Below are 27,882 nucleotides of genomic sequence, written 5' to 3' on the forward strand. Positions count from 1 at the left end.
CACACACCTCATCATATCTTTCTTGATTTGTGTTTCTGTCTGATTTCTTACAAATTCTTTGAAACCGGCGTTTATTGATTTGACTCACACTTGAGCTGAGCGGATGAGGGTTAAAGGTCCAACAGCTTGGCAGTACCGGGACTCGAACTCACAACCTTCTGATGATCAGATGAGTGTATCATGTGCATCGTGGAGTCTATGGATGCAGGTGTTGTGCAAATATTTACAGAATACGTCAAGGACCATGATGCATTCATATTTTTTATTAAAATATATTCATAAAAAATATGGATATAAAACAGGACAACATTCAGAAACAAGCCTGTGTGTGTTTCTGCAGCATTTCTACAACACTGCTGTATTTGATCTCAGTGATATATCCACAGTTTGGCAAAATGACGCGAGTAAAACCTTTCGCACAAGCAAATGAAGTTGAGGTCAAATGTTCGTTTCGTTTTTTTTTCTGCTAATGAACAAACAGCATCGACAAAATCACTAAACACTCTTCTCATCAGCACAAAAACTGCCACGAGACCGTGAACAAAAAAAATCAGATTTTTAGCAAAAAAGTGAAAGTCAGTGTCAGAGTGTCAGTAGAAAATCCATCTGGAGTGGGAGATAACTCGTAGTCCGCGATATACACACGCAAATCTGAGTGGAATCCTTTAGCTAGTCGATGTCGGCTCTTTCGGCATGTACATGTCGGCTAGCTTTTTAAACTCCGGCCCCCAGGTGCCGAGGAAGTCGTACTCGTGATCTCCTTCGTTGACTGATGACTCCAGCGAGCTCAGAGACTCGGCGATGGAGCCGTTGCCCTCGTAGGCGTACGTCGCCAGGGAATCGTAAGGAGGAGCAGAGGGGTCGGTGTCCGTCTCCTTCAGCCTGCTGATGAGGAAGTCTCTGAGGTCGCTGCACTCGTTGGCGGGCGAGCGCGTGCGGTACGGGAACAGGACGTCCGGGATGATGTCACGCCTCAGCTGGTTGGTTTCCTCCATGGCCTCCGGGTGGCGCAGCGCTCCGATGTCGAAGGCCTGCGTGTCCTCTTCGCCTCCACCCTCGTCGTTGTAGCTCACCACGTTGTCCCTGACGTCCTCTTTGGAGATGATTAGAGGCTCCTTGCGTCGCTGCTTCCTCAGGGCCGAGAACAGCACCACAATCACTGCGACAGAAACGACAAAAAAAACAAGATGTACGAACATTAATCCACTTTTTTAACTAAAGTTTAAACTTCAAAGGCAAACAGTTCACGGATATTAATGAAAGCAAACACGTTACAGTTATGACATTTATTCACATTTGTAAACATTTAAACAAACAATTACTTCTACATACTCATAACATCACAGTGTCATGCTGTTATCGGAAAACAATCAACAGCAGTGGAAGAGAGGAAGCGGAGTTACTGGTACTGCCCTGTACCCAGCAGTGTTTTATTCCTCTTCTACCACAGCAATTTACCAACAATTACAAATTTGTATTAAATTAAAGAATGGCTTTGCTATACTTTTTATCTGTTTATATTTACATTTCGTGTTGTTTAACATCTGCAGAACAAGTTAGTTCTGACCTGTCGTGACGTTAATGAGACAAAAAACCCAAAAAAACTACAGCTTGTCATGTTACCAAGAAACCGCAAAGCATAAACTCTGTCCTGAAGATATTGGAAAACTTAGTTACAGCTTTACCTCTGACTGTTACAAAGTGCTGACACTGGAGACTCCTTCCATAAATGTTAAATAAACATTTCCTTAAAAAAACCTCTCAATGTCAATGCTCACACTATTTATTGTTAGTGGAGAACAAGTACAAGTCCCTGTGAATGAGCTGTTACTATAGAAACAAGTTTTAGAGCCATGTGCTGTTATAGAAGATTAATCAACACCTTCTGACCAATCAGATTTGAGAACTGAACAGCTCAGTGGTAGAAAGGTTTATAAATGTGACATGCGTATTAATGGTAATGCGTACTGAGCAGGATGACGATGCACAGCAGGATGGCCACCAGGGCGGCGGTGCTGAGCCGTGCCGAGAGCAGCAGAGCGTCCACGCTGCACGAGCGCAGGTTCCCCGTGCTGTCACAGCCGCACACGCGAACGGTCAGCGTACTCGTGCTGCTCTGGATGGGATAATCGCTGTCCGAGATCACCACGGGCAGGTAGTACGTGCTCATCTCCTGCCTGTTAAAGCCACTCCGCCTGGTCAGGATCCTCGCCGTGTTATCTGGAATATTTAAACACTGAGCGATTAATCTCCCGGGTTTCAGTCCAAGGGCAAGGCAGCATAGACGAAAAAACATGATGGTCCATGCATACTGAATTAACCAGATTCACCTTCGTTGTCAAAGATGGTAAAGTTCGGATTGCTGGCGCTTAAACTGAAGACGAACTTGTGTCCGACGAGAGGCTCGTCCGTGTCTATGGCACTGATGGTTTGGATTAGCTGGAAATAAACAGGCATTTGGTCACCATTGTTTTTTATTTCTATTTTGATTAACTGCATTAATGTATAGATAACGTACAAACATATAAATATACAGACAGTATACACTGTGTATGAATGTAAATGTCATATCTCCTTCCGGTACCTTTTTCATGATCATTATTATAAATTAATTTACTAGGTAATAATCAGAACATTTAGTGTTCTTTTTGTATGTAGTGTGCAAACCATTTTTATACTTTGGAAAGTGTATCGTTTTTAACCAAATTATTACATAATCACCATATAATCAGTCTAATCAGTCTCAGTGAAGGAGGTGTGGCCTCTGTCCATGTCAGTCCCGGTAAAGGAGGTGTGGCCATTGTACCCGACATCTGTATAAAAAGTAGGCGTGGTCTGTGCTTGTCAATCATAGAGAAGGAGACATGGACTTGATATAAAAAGGAGGTGTGGCCTCTGTTCTGCCCTTCCTAGTGAAGGAGGTGTAGCCTCTGTATTTCATTTCCAGTGAAGGAGGTGTGTCCTCTGTGTGTGTTAATCATATTGAAGGAGGTGTGGCCTGTCTGCCCATCAGTCATAGTGAAGAAGGCTTGACCTTAGCACCTGACAGTCAGAGTGAAAAGGAGGCGTGGTTTCTGTCCCTGTCAGTCATATTTAAGTAGGTAGGTGTGGTCTCTGTACTTCTCAGTGATAGTTAAGGAGATGTTGCTTCTGTGCCTGATAGTCATAGTTAAGAAGGAGTTCAATAAACTCTGTTACTTTGTGCTGGCTCGATATTTATATATATATATCTAATATTCACAAAGCAATATTAGCTTTTTTTCTATAATTGTTATAGTGTGTTTGGTACTTTGTAACAAAAATGTGATTACATGTTTAGCAAAGAACAAAATAGTGGATACCTGCCCAGCTCTGACATTCTCACACACGAATGTCTCGTAAAACATGGCGAACTCGGGCGCGTTATCGTTCACATCCAGCACCTTGATCAAGACGGGAACACGGCTTCTCTGACGAGGATTATCTGAAACGATGGTGAAAGAAGCAGGATTGTGAAAAAAAAGATCAAGATTCGTGATGTAAATGTTAGCTCTATTCCCGAGAGTGAACGTACTTATTTCGCTGGCGAGCACGGAGATGTTGTGCCACTTCGACACCTCTCTGTCGAGAGACTTCAGAGTTGTAATGGAGCCATTTCTGGGGTCGATGTGAAAGAGTCTGTCGGGATCTGTGTGCTCGTCTATTGCAAACCTGTGAACAATTGTTAGGCTGAAATTACTCTGGTGTCTGCCTCGTGCTTTTATATTTTATGTAGGAGTATTGATGTGATAATGGAACCCTATTCAGCGCACAGCTCGGCGGTGGAGTCGGACTCATTTTACTTCTTTTATGGCAAGTGTGAAGCCAGTATTATAAAAAGACTACTCTTTTAATTCGAACGATGCACTAACGTTTTAATACAAGAAAGAACTGTGTGCATTTCAACTGACAATCACTCTTATAAAATTGTTGTATTGTCTTTCCGAGTGTCTAGCTAATGTTAGCTTTTTTTTAAATTCTCTAAATTGTAAAGATGAAACTAATGTTTTTAATAATAAAGTCTTGCAAATCTGAAAAAAAAACCCTCTTAAACTTAATCTTAAAGCTTTACCTCTGACTGTTACAAAGCGCTGACACTGGAGACTCCTTCCATAATATTAAATAATCTCCTAACAGAAAACTTCACCATATCAGTGATTACACATGGTTTTTAATCTGTTTATTATTAGTGGAATGTCCGCTGTATAAGTCCCTGTGAATGAGCTGTTACTGTTGAAACTATAACGTATTAGAATGAGCATATTAATATAAACCTGTGATTTATAGAAAATAAATCACCAATTTCTGACCAATCAGAATCCAGAAATCAACAGCGCTGTGGAATAATCCTGTTTAATCCACTCAGATCAGAGGTACTGTAGTGCAAACTTGCATTCAGTGCCACTTTGTTTTAACAGCTTAAGCCAGTTCGAGTGTAAGAATCCAAAACCCTTATTTATCAAAAATTCTTTTATTAACAAAATATGACTCAAACAAGTAAGTCCCTTACTGCACAGGGTAGTCGGTTGCGTCAGGATCCCAGGCTGTAACCGTTCCGATGATGCTTCCCCTCGGCGTGTCCTCGTTGACCTCGATAATGAAATGCGGCCGGCTGAACACCGGTGGCTCGTCCACGTCCTTTGCCGTCACTTTGACGATGGCCGTGTCTGAGAACGGACCCAGATGGAGGAAGCCGGGGTCTGTGTGTGTGTTACTCACTTCCACTTTGATGGTGTACACACGCCTGCTCTCATAATCCAGTTTCTTAAAGAAAAGACAGAAAAGAGTGTTTAGAAATTCAATCGCTGCATTGAAATGTCTAAGACTTTAATTAATAAACGTCTAGTTTTTTTTTGGTTTTTTTTTGCCAAAGATGAAGTCTAGTTTAAAGATAACGTTAAGGGTCATTGTGATTGGTCAGAAGGCAATGATTAATTTTCTATAACAGCAGCTCTGACAGCAGTGCAGCTGCAAATCACAGGCTTATCTTAATACACTCGTTTTAATTCGTTTTCGTTTCTATAGTAACAGCTCATTCACAGGGACTTGTACAGCGGACGCTCAACGTAATCTAAGCCTAATAAAAAAAATTAAATACGTGCTATAATTTAACAAAGAATAACACACACTCACTGCTCTTGTGAAGCTTTCTGTAAGGAGATGTTTATTTAACATGGAAGGAGTCTCCAGTGTCAGCGCTGTGTAACAGTCAGAGGTAAAGCTGTATCTTTAACGCTTTGTGGTTTTTCGGTAACATGACAAGCTGAGATTTTTTTTTGACGTATTATCTGTTTATAGGAGCTATAATGTAAGTGATAAGAGGAACTAACTTATCTCGCAGACATTCCAACATTCATTGTAACTATAAATGGATAAAAATGGATAAAATATTGTTCTTTAATTAATAAAACTGTAATCACTGGCAAACTGACACCATATAAGAGGAAGAATGTGCTATTATAGGAAAATAAATAACTTCAGGGTTTTAACTGCCCTTACACCATCACATTGCCCTGCTGTTGATTAATTTTTTATACCAGCATAACATAGAGTGATTAGTCCTTACATAAAATCTGTATCGGCCTGGGGTGGTGGGAAATTCTTTTTTTTTTTTTTTTTTTTTTTTTTTTTTAAACGTTACATAGTCTTTTATTTAGCTTTTATTTACTTACTCTTTTATTTAATAAACAAAAAAATTGTAAAAAATTACAAAAATATCAAATCAGAACTTGTATATAAGATTACATTTTTTTCCTCATGCCGAGTTAATGGTATTGTATATTTATTTTATATTTATTATATATTTATCACATAGTGCAGAAAAATTACAGTAACTACTAGAGTAGCAAGCCTACTGTAAAAATTCTGGGACTATTCAGTTAACGCAAAACATTCATTGTTTTATCGTAAGCAAAGCAGCAGCTTTTTCAGAGCAAAAAGATACCATATTCTGGAAAATATGGTAAAGCACAATCTGTAAGGTTTTTTTGTAAGTTGTGAAGAACATGGACATGGTTACTGGATAAATATTTCATAGCTTGATCATGATCAAAACATTAAAGCAGAGAAAAACACTCTCACACCTCTTAACAGCTTTACCTTTTTGACAACGATTATTCCTTCTTGCGTTATCTCATCAGTAATGATGTCGAGCGAGTCTTTCCCGTCTCCTTCCACAATCCTGTACTTCATCTCAGCGTTCTGTCCCTCGTCCCCGTCGTTGGCTTTAATCCGACCCACCGTGGAGCCAATTTCTGCCGACTCATAAGTGCTCAAATGGTAGGAGCCTAAATTATATCAAAAGTGCAATTAGTTTCATGTGTAATAGTGAGCTTGACGACATCATAAAAAATTATGAGACAAAGTTATATGACCTGGATCTAATATAGTAAGGACAAGCCTATTATTCACAGTGGCTGACGTTTTCATTGTCAATTAATTTGTGAGTGGCTTAAGTGTGTGCCGCTGTTAAATAAGTCCGTGCACTTGAAATGTTAATAATATGCCAGTGTCTTACTGTAGGCAAAGCGCGGCGGGCTGTCATTAACGTCTGTAAGGGTCACATTGACCACAGTGGTTCCAGACAGACCCCCCATCTGTCCTGCCATGTCTTTGGCCTGAATAACCACCTGGTAGTCCTTCCGTACCTCCCGGTCCATGTTGGATAGTGCTATTCTCACAATTCCTGCACAACAAAACACACAGTGTGTGATTTCTATTATGCAGTCATGCATTCGGATTGCTCTGAGAAACAGCATGTACCACCAAGGACAGCATTTACAACCCTCACACAATTGGTATAAAAGTCAGACAACAAACTTAGAAGCAACATCTGTTCCCACGTCTGGGGACTTCACTTTCCTACCAGAGATCTGGGAGTTGGCTCACTCTTCCAAAACTAAGATCAGTGTTGTCATTTCTGGAGTCTGGAGCCACTCTTTTGGGCTATTTAAGGCCTCACAACCTGGAGTACATCACCACCATCACTGGAAGCTACTTGGTTTTAAATATCCACATTCTGCCTAGTTTATCTTTAACCAAGTCTATTTTATTTGCCTAACCTTCTAGCACTACATCTGCTTGGGTCAGTATTACTTATGGCCAGATCTGGAAGTCCAACAGATTGTTTTCCAGCACTCTCTGTGGTTCCTCCCATATAGACTATTTTTTTTTTAATCCTTGCTAATTACTTATGCTTCTCAGTAAATGCATGTTGGATTTTGTCTGTTTTGATTGATCTATTCGTCATGATCCTGAAACCTTCCATTACCTATAGGACTACATTGGTGAACTCTTCCTACCTTTATTCTCGTTCCTCTTTCAGTTGCTGGAATTGCAAATCCATCCCTATGTGGTGGCCCAAAAGAGCCTTATATATATGTTCAAGCGTTATTCCCCAGTCCTTCATATTTTGAGATTCCATCCTTTTGATATGATAACTGTCATCAAAGCTATTTTCTGCTCCTTACCCTGCCAAGTGTTTAGCTTCTCAGTGAATGCCCCTGGGTTTTGTCTGATATGGTGCATCCCTGTTTGGATTAATATAGTCATCACAGCCATAAATGCTCCTATAGGTAATAGGACTATTTTGGTTATAACCTTCTGCATTTACTCGAGTTCCTCTTTCAGTTCCTGGTATTTCATATATGTCCAGATCTGATAGCCAGGAAGAGCCTTGCTACTCTTTGTTGTTTCTTATATTAGACTTATCCAAAGTGCATTTGCTTCCAAGGTTCCTGTATAAGTTCCCTGGCAAATTGGTTCTGCCTCTTAGGACACGCTGTTCCTGCTTGCATCTTTCAACCTGCTACCAGATGCTGGATTGTTTAAAAGGCTTCTTTGTTCCTTGGCTTTTTTTTGTGTCGGTTAGTGTTGTTTGATTGTTCTAGGCATCACAACCCTGAGTGTTCCATCACGATTGGGACTACCATTTTAGAGGTTCGTTCCTAATGGTGTTAAGATCAATTTGGATAAATACATCTATCAACAAAGCTATTTGACTTTGTTGTTCTCCACTTCTCACTACGGTTCCTCCTATTTGGACTATGGACTTTTTTTCAATCCCTTCCAATTACTTATACTTCTCAGTGAATGCACCTTGGGTTTTGTTTCATATTGTGCAGCTCTGTTTTGATTCGGTTCCTCTTTCATTTCCTCGTACTGCGTATCTGTGCAGACCTAGTAGTCCAGCAGAGTCTTTCCACTTCCACTAGTTGCTTTTATTTAGATTTGGATTCATTGCAGAAGATGCTCTATCCACCTGACTTCATTATTGTTATGTCCACGTTCCGTGGTATATCTGAGTTTTTATTTTCCAAGTTAGTTTTTAGGCACTTATATTTCCAACTTGTGTGCACTCATCTAAGTAATTATTGCAGTGTAGCACCAAGTACTGCTGTAAATACTTTGTATTTAATAAGCAAGAATTACTACACACGTAAAAACTAAATGCTAAGTCATTTTTTTGTGCTGTAAAAAAAAAAAAAAAAAGCATAATCCAGGGAGAATGTTCAAAGCAGAATTTGCTCTTCTATATAAAGACGGTTGGTTTGCCGCAACGTCTTTGGAAAATCACATCTTGTTTGGGGAAAATGGGGCAGCAGCAGGGAGGGGCGCCATATTGCAGCACCCCCATGGGGTAAAATGTCTTCGTAATGGACATAACGGGAACACTCAGAGTGAGGGAAGGGTCCAGGGGAATTTTGTGCATTTACAGGAGTATAAATAAAAAATGACAAAATATATACATAGCCTAGCAGGTCTGTGTTAATATTTAAATGTGGTCTGGTTTTAAACGATGCCTTTCAAACGCAATATGTGGTTTGTAGCACCATGCATATAAATTCGAATGCATGCTGTGATCTGCAAGCCTCATTTAGTTTACATAGACATCAGTCTTCTTAAAACAAGAGCCCAGCAAATGACATTTTTAACCATATGTTGAAAGGACACACCTGTCTCTGGTTCCACCGAGAAGTACGGCTGCCCTTGTAGTATGCTGTAGACGAGCTTAGCGCTGTTCCCGTACGAGGCGTCATCTGCGTCCGTGGCATTGACTTCTATCACAAAAGTACCTGAGAATAAAGGAAACAGGATGTGAGGTCAGTGAGGTCACATGGTCATCAACTAGCAAGAATGTGTAAGGAAGGAAAAATCAAAGAGACCTTAGGAATATGTAATAAAAAAAAGACCTCGTCAAGGTTCTTAGTTTCCTAAAGAGGTTCTATGATGATAGGCAAAATTTCTGTTAAGGGTTCCCACTGAGGAAATAAACCCTAAGAGCTCTCTCTTAGCAGAACCTCTGAAGAACCCTCTGAAATCCTCTCTGATAGGCAAACCTTCTATTGTACATACATACATAATACTACCTAGAACCTTAGAGGGCTCCCCCGAAGACAGACCATATAAACCATAAGGGAAAACAGTGTCCTACAGGGTTCTAGGAGTTCTGCTTGCACTCTGGATATTCTTCTGTTGTAGGGTTCTACATTGAATTTTTAATGGTTTCCTCAGAGGGACAAACCAAAGAAACCTTAAGAGTACATTTTTAGAGAAAAGAGGTCCCTTGAGGCCTTTCGAGTAGTTAGGGGCTCTTCGCTTTCTAACAGGTTTCTACTCGGAATAAAAGCCTTCTGTTTTAGTGATAAGGGTTCTCTTAGAGATTTAAACCAAATAAATCTCAAGCATGCACTCTTAGAAAAATATTTCCGTAGCATTATCTAGATAGTTGAGGGTTCTTAGCTTTCTAAACAGGCTTTACTTGAAACTTGAAATGCTGTCTTATAGGCAACACTTAGGATCTTGAAAGGAATCTTTGCCTTGTCCCTATGTAGAACCCTATAACGGAGGGTTTCCCTGCCAGCGAGGGTTCCAAGAAGAACCCCTTCAGAAAGCAGAGAACCCTCAAACATCCACTGAACCTTTGAGGAATAATTTTCTTTTGAGGAAGTATTTGGACTGTCCCTGTATCCTACAACAGAAGGTTCCCCTTTAGATACATTTAATGTTGTGGAACATCTGTTAAACAGGTTAGTTCCTGTTCTTACCGCCATTATAGCAGCTGTAAACAGTCTTTCCCTCACCAGCCTCTCTTTAATTTTTCTTTAGAAGTTAATAAGACTAAAACATTGGAACAATCTACAACATAGATGTCGGGAAACTGTTACAAAGCACTGACACTGGAGACTCCTTCCATATATGTTAAATAAAAACAGAAAAATTCACCATATCAGCGATTACACACGTTTTTTTTTTTAAATCCGTTTATGTGAATCGTCCACCATATAATTCCCTGTAAATGAGCTGTTACTATAGAAATGATAACATATTAGAACAAGCACATTAATATAAACCTGCCTTACTGTCAAACTCCAGCATCCAGAATTCAACAGCACTGTGGTATAGTAACAGTGGAAACAGAGCTGTTAGCTTGTGTGATTTTTGTAATTGGACTTCCTGCCAGCCTCCGGTAATAAATGATGGATGGAGGAAATTAGTCTGTGACCTGCAGACCGAGTGAACAAGTGACTTTGTGCTAACATTATGTTCTTTAGGTAAGAGTCATCCCTCTGAGCACGAGCTCTTACACCGCTGTTAGAGCAAAGTATGGTCTGATTAATCTCAGGATAAAGACCCTGGACAGACGCCTCCTGTTCTTGAGGATTGGGACTGTCCTGGTACAGGGGGCATCAGCAGCAGCAGCGGCGGCAGCAGCAGCAGCAGCGCTCATGAATATGTATAATCCGCTGCATATCAGAGTCATTTTCCCTGAGTTCTATGTCACCACAAAACCATCCTTCCTGATTGTGTGACAACTCGGTGATAAAGACGGAATTAAAATGAGATGTAAAGTGGGCTATGTGATAAAACATGCAAATGGAATCATCTTAGCTTCATATAGAACGGAAAGGTCACTGTTCTTTTTAGCCATACATACATTTGCATGCATTAGTACTATATAATAAATTTATTATAGAGTAATATCAAAAGCATAGTATTAACTCTTAACTATGGCGTAACTCATGCTTTAATAGCTACTCAGATTAAACAGACAGATCTGCAGATCACAGAAGACAGGTCGCTGTGTTCGTATGGAAACATAGCTGTGTTAGTGAGCCGTATATGGTAATGTGTTCTGCTCTGAGTGGGTGTGGCTTGAAGGTCATAGATGGGTATGTGGGCGTGGCTTTGACTCTTCCTTCACATGCTCGTCAGATGGTCCTACATCCCCAAAATCATAATTACAAAGTCTTGCTGTTCAGGTGCACTGCTTTTTTTTGTGACTTAGGTAACTTTTTTCAGATTTTGTTAGCTAGCTAAATTGAGCTAATCTGACAGGATTCCTGTGAGATATTTTTAAATATATTCATAAATGTTCAGAAATTTCTCATATTGCTAGCTGGCTAATCTGAGCTAACCTGACAGGATTTCTGTTGGTATACATTGGTATACATTTCTGGCCCCATGTGGACTGCCTGAAGAACTGTTTGGATGGCTGGAGATGGCGCCACCTGGGGGCTGTGGAGATGGCTTGGGGATCACATATGGGGAGCTGTACTGTAATGGCTTGGGACTGCGATTGCTGTAGTGGCTTTGGGGCTGCAGTTGCCACGAGCAGCTTCGTACTCAGGACTCCATCAGTGGACAGTGGATAGATTTTAACCAGCCGGACTTCTTGCAAAAACTGTGATGAATTTATTGGTTGCGCAATTGCACTATTTGTCCATATAGAACACAATAGAAGGGATTTATTTATAATCACACTATCCGTTGCACCCAGATGAGGATGGGTTCCCTTTTTGAGCCTGGTTCCTCTCAAGGTTTCTTCCTCATATCATCTCAGGGAGTTTTTCCTTGCCACCGTCGCCACTGGCTTGCTCATTAGGGATAAATTCACAGTGATTAAATTCAAATATTTACAATATATTTTTGTGAATCCATTTATTTCTGTAAAGCTGCTTTGTGACAATGTCCATTGTTAAAAGCGCTATACAAATAAAATTGAATTGAATTGAATTGAATTTCTCTGGTATCATTAGTCAGCTAGCTAGTTATATTCATAAATTTTCATAAATCTCCTGCATCACTAACTGGCTAATCTAAGGTAACTTTAGGTTATATTTATGAATGCTTATACATTTCAGCACCATGTCTAGGTTTAGCTTACGTGACAGGATTAAGGAAACTTGAGTACCTTAATACCTCCTTGAGCACAAAGCTAAAATTACTTTTAATGGGGCCCGAAACTTACTCAGAAAGATTTGAAGGGCTTAACAGTCTGAGGTTTTTCACTTACTGTCTCCTTGTTTGTCTTTAACCAGAACTACATGGCTAACTAAAATAGCTACCAAGTAATGGAATCTTTGGAATGTCATTAGCATCATGTAAAGAAGTCAGTACACAGCCATAAAGTAGCAAAACTGGGACACAGAAAGACACCCTGAACAAAGGACTATGCTTAATTGAAGTAGTTCAAGATCAAGTTTACTCTCTAAACTGTTCTAAGCATTGTGTAATGTAAGAAGTTCGGATTTAATTTAAAGATAATATTTGACATCTCACTCCCCTGCTATTTTCTTTTATGGAGACCGTAGGATACACTTACATGTCATTGGCCTCCCACGGTGCAGTTTAATGTTTCCGCGCACTATGACAACTTCGTTTTGGGTATCATCACACCCACCTACGGCTTCCAGGCCAGAAATAGAAGTGCAATCCGCAGTACAGCAGTTATCAGTTTAACATTAGTTTTGGTGCAGTGCACCACACTGCTAATGCGATCTCATCTTTTAGGAAGTAAAAAAATAACCACGGATGGTTCGGGAATGTAATGCAAAAGCAATTGTCTTGTTTTAAACTACTCAGTTGAAGTTATTTTACTTTCTCTCTAGCAGAATCCCACTGAAGCTGTAGCAGTTCTTCTTCAGGCGACCCTCTCCTTTACTCTTACTGCTCTGGCATCAACTCGCTCTGATGACTGGAGCAGCTTCAGTTCTCACTGCAGCTCTAGTGACCAGAAGGTTGCAAGTTCAATTCCCAGGACTCTCAGAAAGGCACTTTTGGGGCCTTGAGCAAAACCTTTAACCTTTCATTTCTCAGCTCTGCGCTTACACTGGATTCAGTCTCACATGTAATTAGCTTTGAAATAAAATGTAATGTAATGTTTGAACTTCGTCTGTATATGAAGGTCTGTATGTTAAAGTTTGAGTGAAGAGTGCTATTCACGCTCATTGGTGTAATTACACCTCAATTGTTGTGAAATGTCTAATGAAATCGCGCACCATTTTTTTTTTTTTTTTGCAGTAAATCAGGTTTCTGCTATTCAGATGCTAAATCAGAACCACTATCAGCCTCATTTCTGGACGTTATATCATTAATGACTGTTTATTCCTGATTTAATGTAAGTCAAATAGGAACTAACTTGTTTAGATGAGTCAATAAAAAGTATGAGGAATTGTTCTTATAAATAATAACAATTAATTATTAGCAAATTGATGTTATAAAAGGATTTAAACACTTCAGTAAATGCTGTTATAGTAAAATAATCAACCACATGGTGGTGTGATAAAGTGGAGTTTCTGTTACAAGTTTAATAATATTATAAGTTTATTATTTTCCTGTGACAGTGCATCCTGGAATGTTTTATTCCTTTTATCCCACATCGATTTGCAAACAATTGTTTTTATTTATTAAAGCACAGCATGTCACACTGTTTATCCACTAAGTTTTTAAATCCGTTTATGTGGAAAATCGACCACAGTGTGAATGAGCTGTTACTGTAGAAACGATAACGTATTAGAATGATCGCGTTAATATAAACCAGTGATTTGCACTAAGCTGCACTACTGTCAGAGCTGCTATTATAGAAAATTAATCAACACCTTCTGACCAATCACAATCCAGAATTCAGCTGCGCTGTGGTATAATGATTTTTAAAATTGCAAATCATCTTTAATTGCTAATTGCAGTTAATGTCAAATCAACAAGTTACTATTATGGCAAATTACTGTGTATCTGTTGCATTTCATGGTAAAAATGGTAAATGAAAGACTACAAGATGTCTGGCATTAATGAAGTAGCAACTTTGAGTTTATAATTTTGGGGGATTGCTCTAATATTTAATTATGCTAGATCTGATTAGACTTTAATTACATGATTACATTAGTAGGCAAGCTAGCTAACTGGTTAGTATGAGTTTTTCCGCGATGGATATCCGCGGCATCCCACAGGGCGAAGTGCTGAGCCCCCTGTCAGTTGAACCTATTAGCCCTTCAACCACTGGCTATAATGTGGTTTAGCAAAGTCAGGTTGATTAGTTAAAGCACTGAAGTTGGAACTAATTATTTAAGGGCATGATGAAGTGTTCCCATTAATTATCCCACTAATTTCCATTCCATTTTGCTCCAGCAGTGCACAGTTGGAAATTTCTGAGGCATTGCATTAAGAAGAAATGCTTGTGGGAATGCTGTTATATATAAATATGACACAGCAGAGCTGTAACAGCTTTTCTATTTCGTGCCTTGGTTGCATCACCACTCAACTGTGGCTCAATTTCCAGAAACAAAATAGGTACATACATCCCTGTGCGCACAGGAGAAGTAAAACTGGTTACCAAGAGGAAAAAAAATAATAAAAATTGCTCCCGCATCACACTTCAGTCCCAATTCAACACTCGCTGACATTCTTCATGCTCCAGCGACTTGTCGAAAAAATAAAAGTCTGAAAAAAAACCAAAGGCACCGAGCCATCCTTGACCTTAAAGGCTCTCGGACGACAGATTCACAGAGGCATCACGCCTGAGAGCAATCTCCCAGCATGACATTAAATGCACCGCAGGAAAACAAGAAAACAAGCGGAATTCGATATGAGCTCCCTCACCGACGTCAGACATCTCAGGGACACTGGCGCTGTAGACGGCCTGCGTGAACTTGGGCTCATTGTCGTTGATGTCGTGAATCTTGACGATAAACTCGGTGGCCGGTTCCAGAGGGAGGCCAGTGTATTTGTTGAAGGCCTGTGCTTGTAGGGTGTAGGATGCTTTTTCTTCTCTGTCGAGTCTCTGAGTGGCGTGGAGATCACCTGACTTTTCATCGATGCGGAAAATGGTGCCTGCTCCTTCTCCAGAGAGGACGTAGCGCGCTGTGCCGTCTCCTCTATCCTTATCCGAGCGAAGCTGGAAGAACACAGAAAGACAGACGTGTTATGCACTTATTGACACCCTCACTGGATCACAGTGACACCCACATTGGATCATATTTACGCCCACACTGGATCACATTGATGACCTCACTGGATCATGCTGATGCCCTCACTGGATCACATTGATGACCTCACTGGATTATATTGAAGCCCTCATCGGATCATATTGACACCCTCACTGGATCGCACTGACCCCAACACTGGATCGTATTTACTCCCACACTGGATCATACTGACGCTCAAGCTGGATCACACTGACGTCCACACTGGAAATATTTACGCCCACACTGGGTCATATTGACAACCAAACTAGATTACATTGACACCTACACTGCATCATACTGACACCCGCAATGGGATACACTGATGCCCACACTGAAACACATTTGACACCCACACTGGGATACACTGATGCCCACACTGAAACACATTTCTTCTCACTATGTTTTGATCTTACGACCATGAGTTACCGTGTGTGTTGGTGTTGAAAACGTTAATTTTATGTTCTGCTAATGTTTTTGTCCTGCTGATGGACTCTCAGCCGTGAATTGCGGCTTATCAGCAAAAGCTTTCAGAAAGGAAGCTCTCCAGGGACAAAAGCAGCTAATAAGCACCAGAGAGAGAGTTTTCAGAGCACACGCCTTCGGGACTTATTCCATTAAACACTAATGAGGCTTTTAGTCCGTTTTGATTTAGAATTTTTTCCCTTTCTCTCCCTCTCTCTCTGTATCCTTTAGCTGCATTACTATTTGTAATAGAACTGAATAGAACTGAATTCCTGTTTTGTCTCTCTGTAGCAACATTGCTTGTCACAGGGCTTGGACAGGAGATTTTGCATCTCCACTTTTTTTTTAGCATCATGACTTGATGATTAGAGACGAAACAGCTCAACAGATTCATGTTTATATAATGCAGTATATATAAGTCCTCTGCTGAATTTCAGCCTACAGAAAAAGCTTAATATTAACTTGTATAAGATGGTGGTTTGCTTAATGTATATATTATATATGAAATTCTCACTGTGTACCTGATTCTCCACTCGAAGCATCTCATTCACCCTCCAAAAAACACCACATTCTCTCCACTGATGCATGATCAAATTTTCACTCGTGGGTGTTGGACATGAATAGTTGCCAAGGCGCAATTGGTGCCAAAACCTCTGCTGTGCTACAGCAATGTTCCTCTCTACATGCTGACAGATTTTTTTTGTGTGTGTTTTTTTGGGAAATGTAAAAAAAAAATACAGCTCTAAACATTCCTTTCTGCATTTCATGACACTCAGACCAAAAAGCTGCAATGCAATATGCATGTAGAGAGGAAATCTGTGCGATTCCAGCACAGTCTCATTCCTGGAAATTCATAGCATTTGACTTCTATATATAGTCATGACCTGAGGGTGTGTATCTCTAATTCGCTGATGATACGTACGTGCATGGGATGAGTGAAGAATACATTTCAAGCATTTAGTAATTCAATACCAAATGATTTAGAGCTTCGCTTTCAGCACAGCATCATTTAGATTTTATTTAAAGAAAGTGTTGCTCTCGAGGAGTCAGAGGCCACGCCTCCCTTACTGGGATGGACAAACACAAAGACCATGCCTCCTTCACTGAGAATAATAGACATGGAGGCCACTCTGTCTTAACTGGCACTGACAAAGAGGCCACACCTCCTTCAGTGAGACTAATAGACACAGAAGCCACGCCTCCTTCACTGATACAGACCAAGAGGCCACACCTACTTTAATGATAGTGACAGAGAAGCCATGCCTCCTTCACTGGCACTGACAGGTACAAAGGCCACGCCTCCTTCACTGGGACTAGGGGACATACAAAGGCAATGTCTCCTACATGTGACTAACAGAAACAGAGGCCACGCCTCCTTCACTGGGAATGATGGATACAGAGACCAAACCCTCCTTCACTGGCACTGACAGAAAGGCCACACCTCCTTTACTGGGACTGTCAAAAAGGCCACACCTCCTTCACTGGAACTAACAAAGAGGCCACGCCCCCTTCACTCTGTGTGACAAACACAGAGACCATGCCTCCTGCACTAGCACTGACATAAAGGCCACACCCCCTTTACTGCTCAAACAGAGGCCACACCTTTTTCCACTGAGACTGTTAGATATAGTGAGCATGCCTCCTTCCCTGGCACTGACAGTACTGAAACGCTGAAACTGAAAGAGGAAAGCAGTTAATTTGGTTAGCAAATTCAGAATGAAATATTTTTCCATTAAGAAAGCAATATGCATGTCTATGAATTTTAACAAAATGGGAGGGCTTTAAGGTTGTAGCTTAATGGCAAAGCAAAAAGGCAGGAATATTCTGAAATAGAACAAGGAGTAACAACCTAAAACCTACAACCAAACTCACAATTCACACATCTCTGGCTCAGTTTTAAGAAAATGCATGTCACCATGTTGAGAAGGTGAGATTTTATTTATAATTCTCCAGCTGTCGGTGCAAAGAAAACAGATAAAACTTCTGACTTCCTGCTACATCTTAGATTCTTTAAAAAATGTAACAGGCAGGAAGAGCGGACGACTCACTTTTCCTCGAGGGGGAGCATGTACTAGCTGTATACCTTTATTGATTGTGTTTTCAGTGAACTGGAATGAAATCTGTCCTGTATCACATGTTTCCTGTGTTGTTCTTTGTTTTCTAATCTTTTGCAAAAGATATCCATAACAAACATCACATTTTTTCATGTCTTTTTTTTAATTTTCTATTTTTGTATTGACAGTTAGCAATTTTACCCTGGGAAAGTTAGGTGTATTCAGAGTCAGGTTCCGCACGTGCTTTAGTTGATTCTGTAGGCTCTCCATTCAGACAGTTAATTGTGTGCACTACTTAATGTGGCACTGACGTACTAAATTAAGGTCATGAAAATGAAATATTTGTGCAGGATGGAGGTTATCACACTTTTAATTCCTATTTTGAGTTGTCAAATTAATATTATATTTATGTTTGGATCACAATGTCACAAAGTGACGATGGACTTAATGCTGCTCCTTACTCGAGCTTTTTTTTTTTCACCCAAGAAAATGAGCTTAAGTTGAAGAATCACACGTAACTGAGACACACCTCTGTTTTACTCAAACTCCGCCCAGCATACAAAACTCTCATGTAACTTCTGAATAGAGCTCAAGTCTGTAGTAACGCCCGAGGCCTGAATATCAGCGTATGTGCTTAACTCAATCCCAAAGAAGTAAAAATTTGTTGCTGTTTTCATATAGCAGCTTCTTTAGTTTTAGCCAAACCAATTTGTGTGAGAGAAGAAATTTGCATCATTGATGACTATGATGTAATTTATTCAGAGGATTTTGGTTGTAAAATGAGGCATGGGAATATCCATGTTTTTACAGTTGTGCATAACATCTGGCTAAAGTGCATCTCTGACCCTATTTACCATCACGAATCATGTTTATAGTAATGTTCTCATTCTAATACATTGTCGTTTCTATAGTAACATTCACAGGGACATGTACGTCAGACGCTCCACATCTCAGCACGCACAAAACATTGAACCTTGAGGTGGATGAGCTACAACAGCAGAAGACCACACTGGGTTCCTCTCCTGCCAGCCAAGAACAGGAATCTGAGCCTATCATGGGCACAGACTCACCCAAACTGGCCAGATTAGAAAAAAGTTTGACTGAGTCTGTGCCCATGATAGCCTCAGATTGCTGTTCTTGGCTGACGGGAGTGGAACCTGTTGTGATCTTCTGCTGTTGTAACTCACCCACCTCGAGTTTTGTTGTGTTGTGTGTTCTGGGATGCTTTTCTGCTCACCATGGGTGTACAGAGTGATTATTTGAGTTACTATGGACTTCCTGTCAGCTCAGACCAGTCTGGTCATTCTCCTCTGATCTCTCTTATCAGCAAGGTGTTCCAGCCTGCAGACCCTCCACTCACAGGATTTTTTTTGTTTTTCGCACCATTCTGTGTAAACTCTAGAGACTGTTGTGTGTGAAAATCCCAGGAGATCAGCAGTTTCTGAAATACTCCAACCAGCCCATCTAGCACTAACAACCACGCCACGCTTAAAGTCACAAAGGTCACACTTTTTCTTCATTCTGATGTTTGATGTGAACATTAACTGAAGCTCTTGACCTGTATCTGCATGATTTTATGCATTGTGCTGCTGCCACATGATTGGCTGATTGGATAACTGCATGAATGTGCAGCTGGACAGGTGTTCCTATTAAAGTAAAGAGACGTTTATTTAACATTTCCGGAAGCAGACTTCAGTGTCCACGCTTTGGAACAGTCAGAAGTAAAGCCGTAACTTTCCGTAACTTTAAGTTTTCCAATATCTTCAGGACAGAGGAGGAATAAAATGGGTTAAAAAAAGTGTTCACCTGGATACAAATCTACAAAGCTATTGCAATATGAAAGCTTTTAAGATATCACTGTGACCGCCCTTTCAGAAATGACAGCAGAAAGCAGACTTGCTCTTGAAAAGAGCTTGCTAGTCCCTTTTTAGATGAGTCTGAAATGTAATATGCTAACTTTGCTGACGCTACCAAATAAGGATGACGCTAACTGACATTTAAGGCTAACCCTATTATCCTTTTAATTAACTGAAAGTGGGATTTCAATCAAGCAAAAGCGGGGTTATACGCTAACATGACCGGCGCTGTTAGCGTGCATTCTTTGCTAACCAGATTAGTGTTTTTGATTGAATTAGAGTATTTAATTAGCCGCAAACAGACAAAATGAGAGCTTTTTTTCAAAATGAAGTGGTCAGTGGGAAGGCCAGGCTTCGAAACATAGTGTATCAAAGGCTCTGATTAGCCATCAAACCCTTTCTAGCACAACAAATCCAGTGAATTTGACAAGTGTTGACCTGAAATCCTCCTTGAACCCGGCTGAATAGCTCTCTCCTAACTGTTGCATTCAATTGCAACAGGGAAAACGTGCATTATATTTTTAGTGTTGCAAATTATACATTGTGATCACGCCATGTCAGGAACAGAGAACGTGCTGATGAGTGCTGGTGTGGGCTCCTCTTTCATGGTTAATGTGGCATAAATTTGGCATCGCCTCTGAATTGCGGCTTGATGAATTGCAAATCCTCCTTTCACACGGGCGCTGCAGATGGGTAGGAAGTCAGTGGATAAAAAAAAGGAAAGAGAGCGAGCGAGAGAGCGAGAGAGAGAGGGAGAAAGAGCGACGAGAAAGAGAATGAAATAGCCCGTAATTGTCGATTCCTGTCAGGTCCCTCGTGAGCCACTTTGTCCTAGAAATGAGAACAGTAAAACCAGCGCAACGCCTGCTACAAAATATTCTCCCTCTATATCAGACGCCCACCCCTCGGCCCACGTCTTTTTTTTCCTCTTCACCCCTCTTCCCTCTCCCTTTTATATCCCGTCTCTGAATATTCATGCCTCTGCGACTGTGTAATTCACATTTCCGCGGCTTTATTTTTTCCTGCTTTGATAACGGCCTTGCTACGCACCCGTATTCAAATATTATGTCATGCCACATAAACCTCAAAGGAGATTTCTCATTCCTTCACATTTTCCCCCTCAAGGCCTTGTTTGGAAGTCAGTTCCAATTTAAGAAGAGGGCTGGAGGCGATGGGGATGAAAATGGGGATGGAGAATGCACCAACAGTACTGTCTCTCACCTTGCCCACATACTGATAGTTACTTCCTGTGTATTCCTCCGACAGGAAGAACTGCCTCCACATCCAGTCACGCTTGGACCTGTGCAGCACTCGTCCGTCTGACTGCTGAACACGGATAGCGATCCCCCGACTCCTCATGGCCGAAACCAGAGGGAGGAGGGAAAGCAGTGCAAACAGCCAGAAGAAGGGATTCATCGCTTGGCTGTTTCCGATTGATCCTCGAGCTTGGGCTTGATCCCGGATGAATAATCTAATAAGGAAGGCGGTGCTGAATGGGGAACGATCTAAACGCTTGGATCAGCAACTCTGGCATCGTAGATGGCGGCTTTGATCTTCCTTTGAATCCCTGGAAAAATGAGAAAGCAGAAAAAAAGTGAGTGTGTTTGCATGCCAACTTTCTGTTGAAGAAGAAAATTCATTTAATGCAATGCCAGGCTTTTGATATGAAATGAAAACTCAATATATTTTTATCATGTGTTTCATCCATCATTCGAGTAGAGATGGAACTCAAAATGAATGTAAAAGTAAATTCTGTAAAAAGTAATTCTGTCATAGTGGAGTTATTGTTACTACACTGGCATTATTCTACTATAACAACAATGTCCTGAAGTGTTTTATTCCTCTTATACCACAGCACTTTGTTAAAGAACAGTATGTCCAGAAACAGTCTTTCCCTCACCAGCTTCTCTTTTTTCTCTCTCTTGAAGTTAATAAGAAAAAAAAAACGCAGCTTGTCATGTTACCGAGAAACCGCAAAGCGACAAAAAAACTGTCCTGAAAATGTCGGAAAACTTTACCTCTGACTCCATAAATGTTAAATAAACGTCTCCTTACAGAAAACGTCACCATATCAACGTCAATTGAGTCCCTGCGAGCTACAATGAGCTGTTACTATAGAAACGATAACATTATTAATATAAACCTGTGATTTGCACCTGCACTACTCTCAGCGCTACTCGTATAGAAAACTAATCAGCAGCTTCTGACCAATCAGAATGCAGCATTCAACACTGCTGTTGTACAGGATGCTAACATCCTCGCGCAATTTCTTCTAACACAGTTAATATCACAGCAAGCCAGGAAGCAGGCCGTGATCACACAACCAAGTCTGTAAAAGTAAAAGTTACTGCAAACAATCCCTCTGATAATGTAATCCAGAACCTTCTCTGGATAATTACTCTACTCCATTATCTGAATCTCGAGGTCTGCAGAAACAGGCTTGATAATCTCTGCCATACAGAATGACACCATTACAGATTCCTGATTGCACAAGTCACTTTTCTCGTTGTTAAATCCATTTTTTTAAATGGTCTCCCCCTCATTATGTGTCAGAGGTATTGATCGAGATGACATCGTCTCCCTCGTGCCGGAGCCAGCGCTAACAATGAATAATCCGGCAAAACAAGGGCTGCAACTCAATAAAGCGGCGCAACAAATCTTATTCACGGAGCATCGGGCCGTCCTCCCTTTCACAATGTCAAATCTGTTTACGCTCACCAGTTTTTCATGCGGGGATTAAGCTGCTGAAAGTAAAGCGCAGGTGCATAAATGCACAAGGGTGCACCAAAGCCGCTCATATAACCGAATCGATACGGTCGACTTTGATTAAGTGTAGCGGCGCGTCTGGGGTCTGATTCAAATCCCACTCAGCTTGTTGCCTCGTGTAGTAATTGCCTTTAGCTGAGAGGCCCGAGTTTGTTTCTTCGGCTTTCAGAATGACAGGATACTTTCACTTGACTCGGAGGAAACAGGAACTTACATCACATCTAATGGTTCTTTTAGGTTCTTTCTTAGACACTGTCTTTCGCCTGTTCCTCCGTTACAGAAAAAGCACTTCCGAGTTTTTCCACATGTGATTGTTCGAGTAATATGTGATCACATTTCATGTTATGCCCTGAAATTGCACATGTGAACAATGTTATTATTCCTGTTAGAAAATCACGTGTGAAAAATGAAACCACGTGTACAAAATCACACGTGAAAACAAATCAACCGCATGTGAAATCATCATCGTGTTGCCAAAATTGCTTGTGAACGAAATAACTCATGTGTAAAGATCACATGTGAACAGAAATGAATCATGTGGCCAAACAATCACATGTGAAAATAAGTGAGTGTTGTAAAAATCATGTCAAAATAAATGTGTCGTGTTGCCAAAAAGCAAATCACACATGAAACTAAATGAATCATGTAAAAAAAAAATCATTCACAATCACAAAAAAATCACATGGAAATAAATGAAATGTGTAAAAATCACATGAATAGAAATGAATCAGTTGTAAAAGTGTCATTTTTAAATAAGTGAATCATGTGTAAACATCACATGTGGAAATCACGTACAAATCACATGAATAGAAATGAATCAGTTGTAAAAGTGTCATTTTTAAATAAGTGAATCATGTGTAAACATCACATGTGGAAATCACGTACAAATCACATGAATAGAAATGAATCATGTGTAAAAATAAGTGAATCGTGCAAAATGACATGAAATCATAAATCGTGTAAAAAAAATCAAATGTGAAATTAATCATGTGGCCAAAAAGAATAAACATGTGAAAAATGAGTCATGTGAAACTAAATGAATCGTGTAAAAAAAAAAAAATCACATGTGAAAATAAATGTATGTACACTACATGTGAAAAAAGTCTGAAACATAAATTCACGTGATCATTAACATGTAAAGCTCTTGTGAACTTCCTGTAAAAGCTGTTCTAACAGATCATTAAGAAACTCTTAATGAGGTGAAATGAGCGAGTGTGTCTCAGAAAAACACCTGATTTCTGCAGGGAAGTGAGAGGAACCCAGCTGCGAGACACTGATGTAGAGGAGGTGAAGGATATTTAGCATCCTGTTAAGTCATGAAATGTGTTTCAATCATCGGCTAAACTAAACCCTGAGGCTCTAAGACCAACAGGAGTGTGTACTTGGGACTTTTTGGATGTGGCGTCTCGTAGCAACTGCTCCTCTCTACTGCAAAAAAAAAAAAAAAAAAAAAAAACCTGCCGAAGCCTCGACACATTTGTCATAATCACACGGCGTGGCTTCCACCCGTCTCCAAACACCGAGCACAAACAGACCTACACCTCCATCCGAGCACAATGTATCTATCTGCAAAGATTTCCAATAACACAGCCGTTCTGGAAGTAACCGTTCTGCTTAAAATGAAGGATGGCATAATAGAGGGCCTTCCGAAAATTAGTCCGAGATTGCTTTTGTAATTGAAAAGCCGAGCAAGTCCGCTAATGGCTTTCTGTAGAGCGCGAATGCTTCTTGCACGTAATCCTGCCGCAGCTCTGATGTTAATCTCTTCCAGGCCCTCAGGCTTCGTGTGTGCATGTGTGCATGTGTGTGTGTGTGTGTGTGTGTGTGTGTGTGTGTGAGACAAATCGACTCCCTTTTGTAACAATTAAAACGTCTTTGATAATTATTCTTCTTATTATTATTATGATTGAGCGTTCTAATTAGAGATGTAATTTTAAAACTCTGGACATGAACGACGTCATTACCTCTAACGTTTCTGAAGTGATAAAGGAATAGAGCGAGAGATGAAGAACTTGAGAACTTACAGCTTTTCATCTTAGTGAGGATCCTGGGTAGCAATATGAGGTCATAGATGAGGAGGTTGAATAAAAGAAAATGCAAATAAATGAAAAAAATCATGACAGAAATGAATAGAAAAATGGAACATTATGGGAAAAATGCATGAATAAACTGAAAAATTAGCTGGAAAAAAGTATTGTTGCCAGGTCTTTGGGATAAAAATGACATTTCAACCTTCGACCACATGGTGGAGCCCCAGAGCTTTTCTACACCTCTCTGTCTCTCTCTCTCTCTCTCTCTCTCTCTCTCTCTCTCTCTCTCTGTGTCTCTCTCTTTATCTATCTCTCACTTTGGACAATTTTCACAGCTGCCATCTCCTCTGTAATATTAATGCCCTGTCGTCTTTGTTTTGAAACTTTGATACAGATCAAATCTCTGGCTCGATGATTGGCTGCCCGGAGGATCAGGCTTTGATATGGCCAGGTTCACAGAATCAAGGCAATCGTGTGAGCTGTGCGTTATTAGAGACGGCACTTCCTGTGATTCCATTACGCTGGCGGGAATTAATGAACCGTTCAGTTTTTTTTTTTTTTTGGAAGGCCATCCTCTGTGGTGGTCTTGAGGAATCATTAGCGTGGCCTGAATCAGGACGTTTAAGACAGAAAGCAGCAGTATGATTAGTGTATCAGTGTTGTGTTGCATTTTCTGGGGGAATCTTGCGTATGATGAATCAGTGCAGTCACCACCGCTCCCTAGAAGATTATTTTCCACACACGTGTTTTTCTTTTCCAAGCCGGATTAATTACCAGGCCGAGAAACGTAGAACGCGCACCCGAGGATGGAGGCATTCATATTATTACATCCTCTCCAAGGAAATAAATTGATTGTCTCTGACTTTTATCTCATTATGAAGCAAATTGCATCCACTCTAATCCCCTCTTCATAAGAAATAGAAAGAGAGAGAAAGAAAGACAGACAGAGAGAGAGAGAGAGAGAGAGAGAGTGGGGGGGGATGAATGCAATCTGGAATCGAAGTGCAAGTGCAAGTCTCATGATTCATGTCTGTGCTGAAAGGCAATTATACATGTGACAACGGCTCGGAGGAAATGCGCACTTTAATTTGCGCCAAACAGCCGTGCCATTATGCGTCCGGCTCAGATGTATAAATCACTCACACACTCGCACAGTGCGTCTGAGAGCGAAATAAAAATGTCAAACTGGACCCGAACTAACCATGGGAGGTCGATATAAAAAAATAATAAATCCACTACAGATTTTTGTTATTTGTTTCTGATGTAGATTTCAGAAGTCACGCAACGCAGCATTGATGAGCTTCCTGGGTTACAGACACTGCAGAGCCTAAAACTCTTAGATTTCAGGCTTTACATTTATGCATTATGTTTACTCTTCGACTCACAAACATATCTCATACATATGATAAGCAAGATCAGGACTCTGTCACACCAAATGACTCTCGGCTTAACGTTCTCCGTCTTAACGTTGTTTTAAAAAGTCAGTCTCTGAATGTTTTACAGGACCCAAGATACGACCCTGAGGGACTCACCATAAGGCATAGAAAAAGACAGAGATAGTGAGTGTGTGTGTGTGTGTGTGACGCATCAAAGTAATATCAATGGGCATCAAACAGGTCCAACTGACACACACTTTGAGGAATTAAGAGATAAAGCAACAGAAGTGGAAATAAGGACAGAAAGCAAACGTTTCATTCATCCTTCACAGCTAAAGGATAATTATGTACGTTCATCAGACATGTCGTGATGGAGATGTTTAAAATATTTTAACCGTTGAGCCTAATATTGCAAAATACTGTTGTTGTTTTTTTTTTAATAAAATTACTGATTTTATAATGAAACAGTCTGATCACATCATCATCACAACACAGCACTAAACCAGCTTCTAGTGGAACTTGTCCAGAAGTGAAATTATTTATCATATTCTGATTTTTATGGTAATGATTTTTATCTTGATAAATGAAATGAAACAATGAATTATATTATATTATATTATATTATATTATATTATATTATATTGCATTGCAAGGAAACAAACACTCATTCATATGCATGCATATAAAATAAAACAGCTCTTTTTATGCAGAAGCATGTTGCATAGCAGGATAAAAATACAAAAAAAACAAAAACAAAACAAAGCTTCGTACCTCAAAAGAAGGTTCCCTCGCTCTTTTGGGCGCGTGTCGTTCTCATTGAAGTGCGACACTGGCTCCTGTCTTCGCCTCTTGGCAGTGCTCAGGCTCCGAGACTGGCTACAGTTGTGCAGAAGACTCCAGCTGCCTACCTCTCTCTCTCTCTCTCTCTCTCTCTCCCTCTCTCTCTCTCTCTCTGAGCTCTATCCTTTTTTCTCTCGCTCTGCTAGACAAGGATGCAGTTTGCAAAGGGTGGGTGTAGGTGGTGGTGGGAGGGGGGGTGGGGGTGCTGCCGCTGATTGGCTGCCATTCATAAGGCTGTGGTAGGGAGGGGTGGGGGTGGGGGTGGTGGGGGGTGGTGTTAGCGACGCTGGCAGCTGACTGAGGCACCAAAAACGAGGACAGCAAGTTAGAAAGATTTCAAACTGGTGCTAAATAAAAGGCAGAAAAGATATAAGGTATGAAACGCGCCATGTCATGCTGTGATAGGAAAATAATCATGATGACGGCGTGATGATGCAGAGTCACTGTTAACACCTAGAGGTTCCGCTTATACCACAGCAATTCAACAACAATTACAATTATTAAAGAACGACACCTCATAGATTTTTATCCGTTTATGGTTACATTAACCGTTGCGGAACGTCCATGAATCGAGTTTGTTCCTGTTCTCGCTTCTAGCATTCTAGCAGCTATAAACAATAAGTCGTTCCCTCAACAACCTCTCATTTTCTCTCTCTAGATCAGACGTCGTCCAGCAAAGACCAGCAAAGTATTTCAGCGATAAACGTCTGAAAAAAAAATGGCCGTATTTCAGCGACTTCAGTTTTGTAAACGTGACCCAGCGAACCATCACAGCTCCTGCTGCTGATCCTCTGTTGTGGCCAATCATGTGCATATATGCAAATTATTTAGCTGAAGGTAGCTCATCATGAAAGGAAAGTTCTCTCAGAGTACGCAACATGGCTTGTTGAAAAAAAAAGTGTTTATTCTCAGCTTCAAGTCAAAAATGGTGATGTGAAATGCCATTGCGAAAAAAAACGTAACCACTGATCACTTATGATAAAAGGAAAGAAAGCTAACGGTCATCACCATTCAGTCATGTTAGTCGTTTATTCGGACGCTTGTAATCAAGACATTTCATCTAGCTGCACCTCTTTGTTTACAAGGTTACAAACAGTGATAGCTGTGAAGGTTGAGATAGTGAGCAATTCAGTAATTTTTAAAATAATGTAGACTTATACTGACTGTTACAGAAGCCACGCCTCCTTCACTGTGACTGACAGGCACAGAGGCCACGCCTCCTTCATTATGACTGATGG

At 40.5% G+C, this 27,882-nt stretch overlaps 1 protein-coding gene and 1 long non-coding RNA gene across 3 annotated transcripts in view; one reads left to right on the plus strand and one right to left on the minus strand.

Annotated features, from left to right (window-relative positions):
• The window catches only part of LOC113543035 (uncharacterized), a 37,235-nt gene extending 16,247 nt beyond the window's left edge, over positions 1-20,988 (plus strand). The window contains exon 6 of the long non-coding RNA XR_004580341.2: positions 20,899-20,988. This is a non-coding gene — a long non-coding RNA (uncharacterized LOC113543035). The remainder of the gene's footprint in view (positions 1-20,898) is intronic.
• Positions 290-26,763, minus strand: cdh10a (cadherin 10, type 2a (T2-cadherin)). 2 transcript variants are annotated; one of them, XM_034314879.2, is made up of 12 exons: positions 26,576-26,763; positions 20,854-21,199; positions 14,896-15,190; positions 8,973-9,092; positions 6,536-6,703; positions 6,118-6,305; positions 4,529-4,782; positions 3,554-3,690; positions 3,342-3,463; positions 2,331-2,439; positions 1,969-2,220; positions 292-1,159 (listed from the first exon to the last, which is right to left on the minus strand). In XM_034314879.2, exons 2-12 carry the CDS (start codon positions 21,046-21,048, stop codon positions 666-668), a joined length of 2,334 nt encoding a protein of 777 aa, XP_034170770.1. In that variant the 5' UTR covers positions 21,049-21,199; positions 26,576-26,763; the 3' UTR covers positions 292-665. The 2 variants fall into 2 exon arrangements, with proteins under 2 accessions (XP_026797280.1, XP_034170770.1); XM_026941479.3 differs by having other exon boundaries at positions 290-1,159; positions 3,342-3,690.
• Positions 26,764-27,882: the final 1,119 nt, after the last annotated feature.

This window comes from Pangasianodon hypophthalmus, chromosome 21 (assembly GCF_027358585.1).
Source record: "Pangasianodon hypophthalmus isolate fPanHyp1 chromosome 21, fPanHyp1.pri, whole genome shotgun sequence".
NCBI lineage: Eukaryota > Metazoa > Chordata > Actinopteri > Siluriformes > Pangasiidae > Pangasianodon > Pangasianodon hypophthalmus.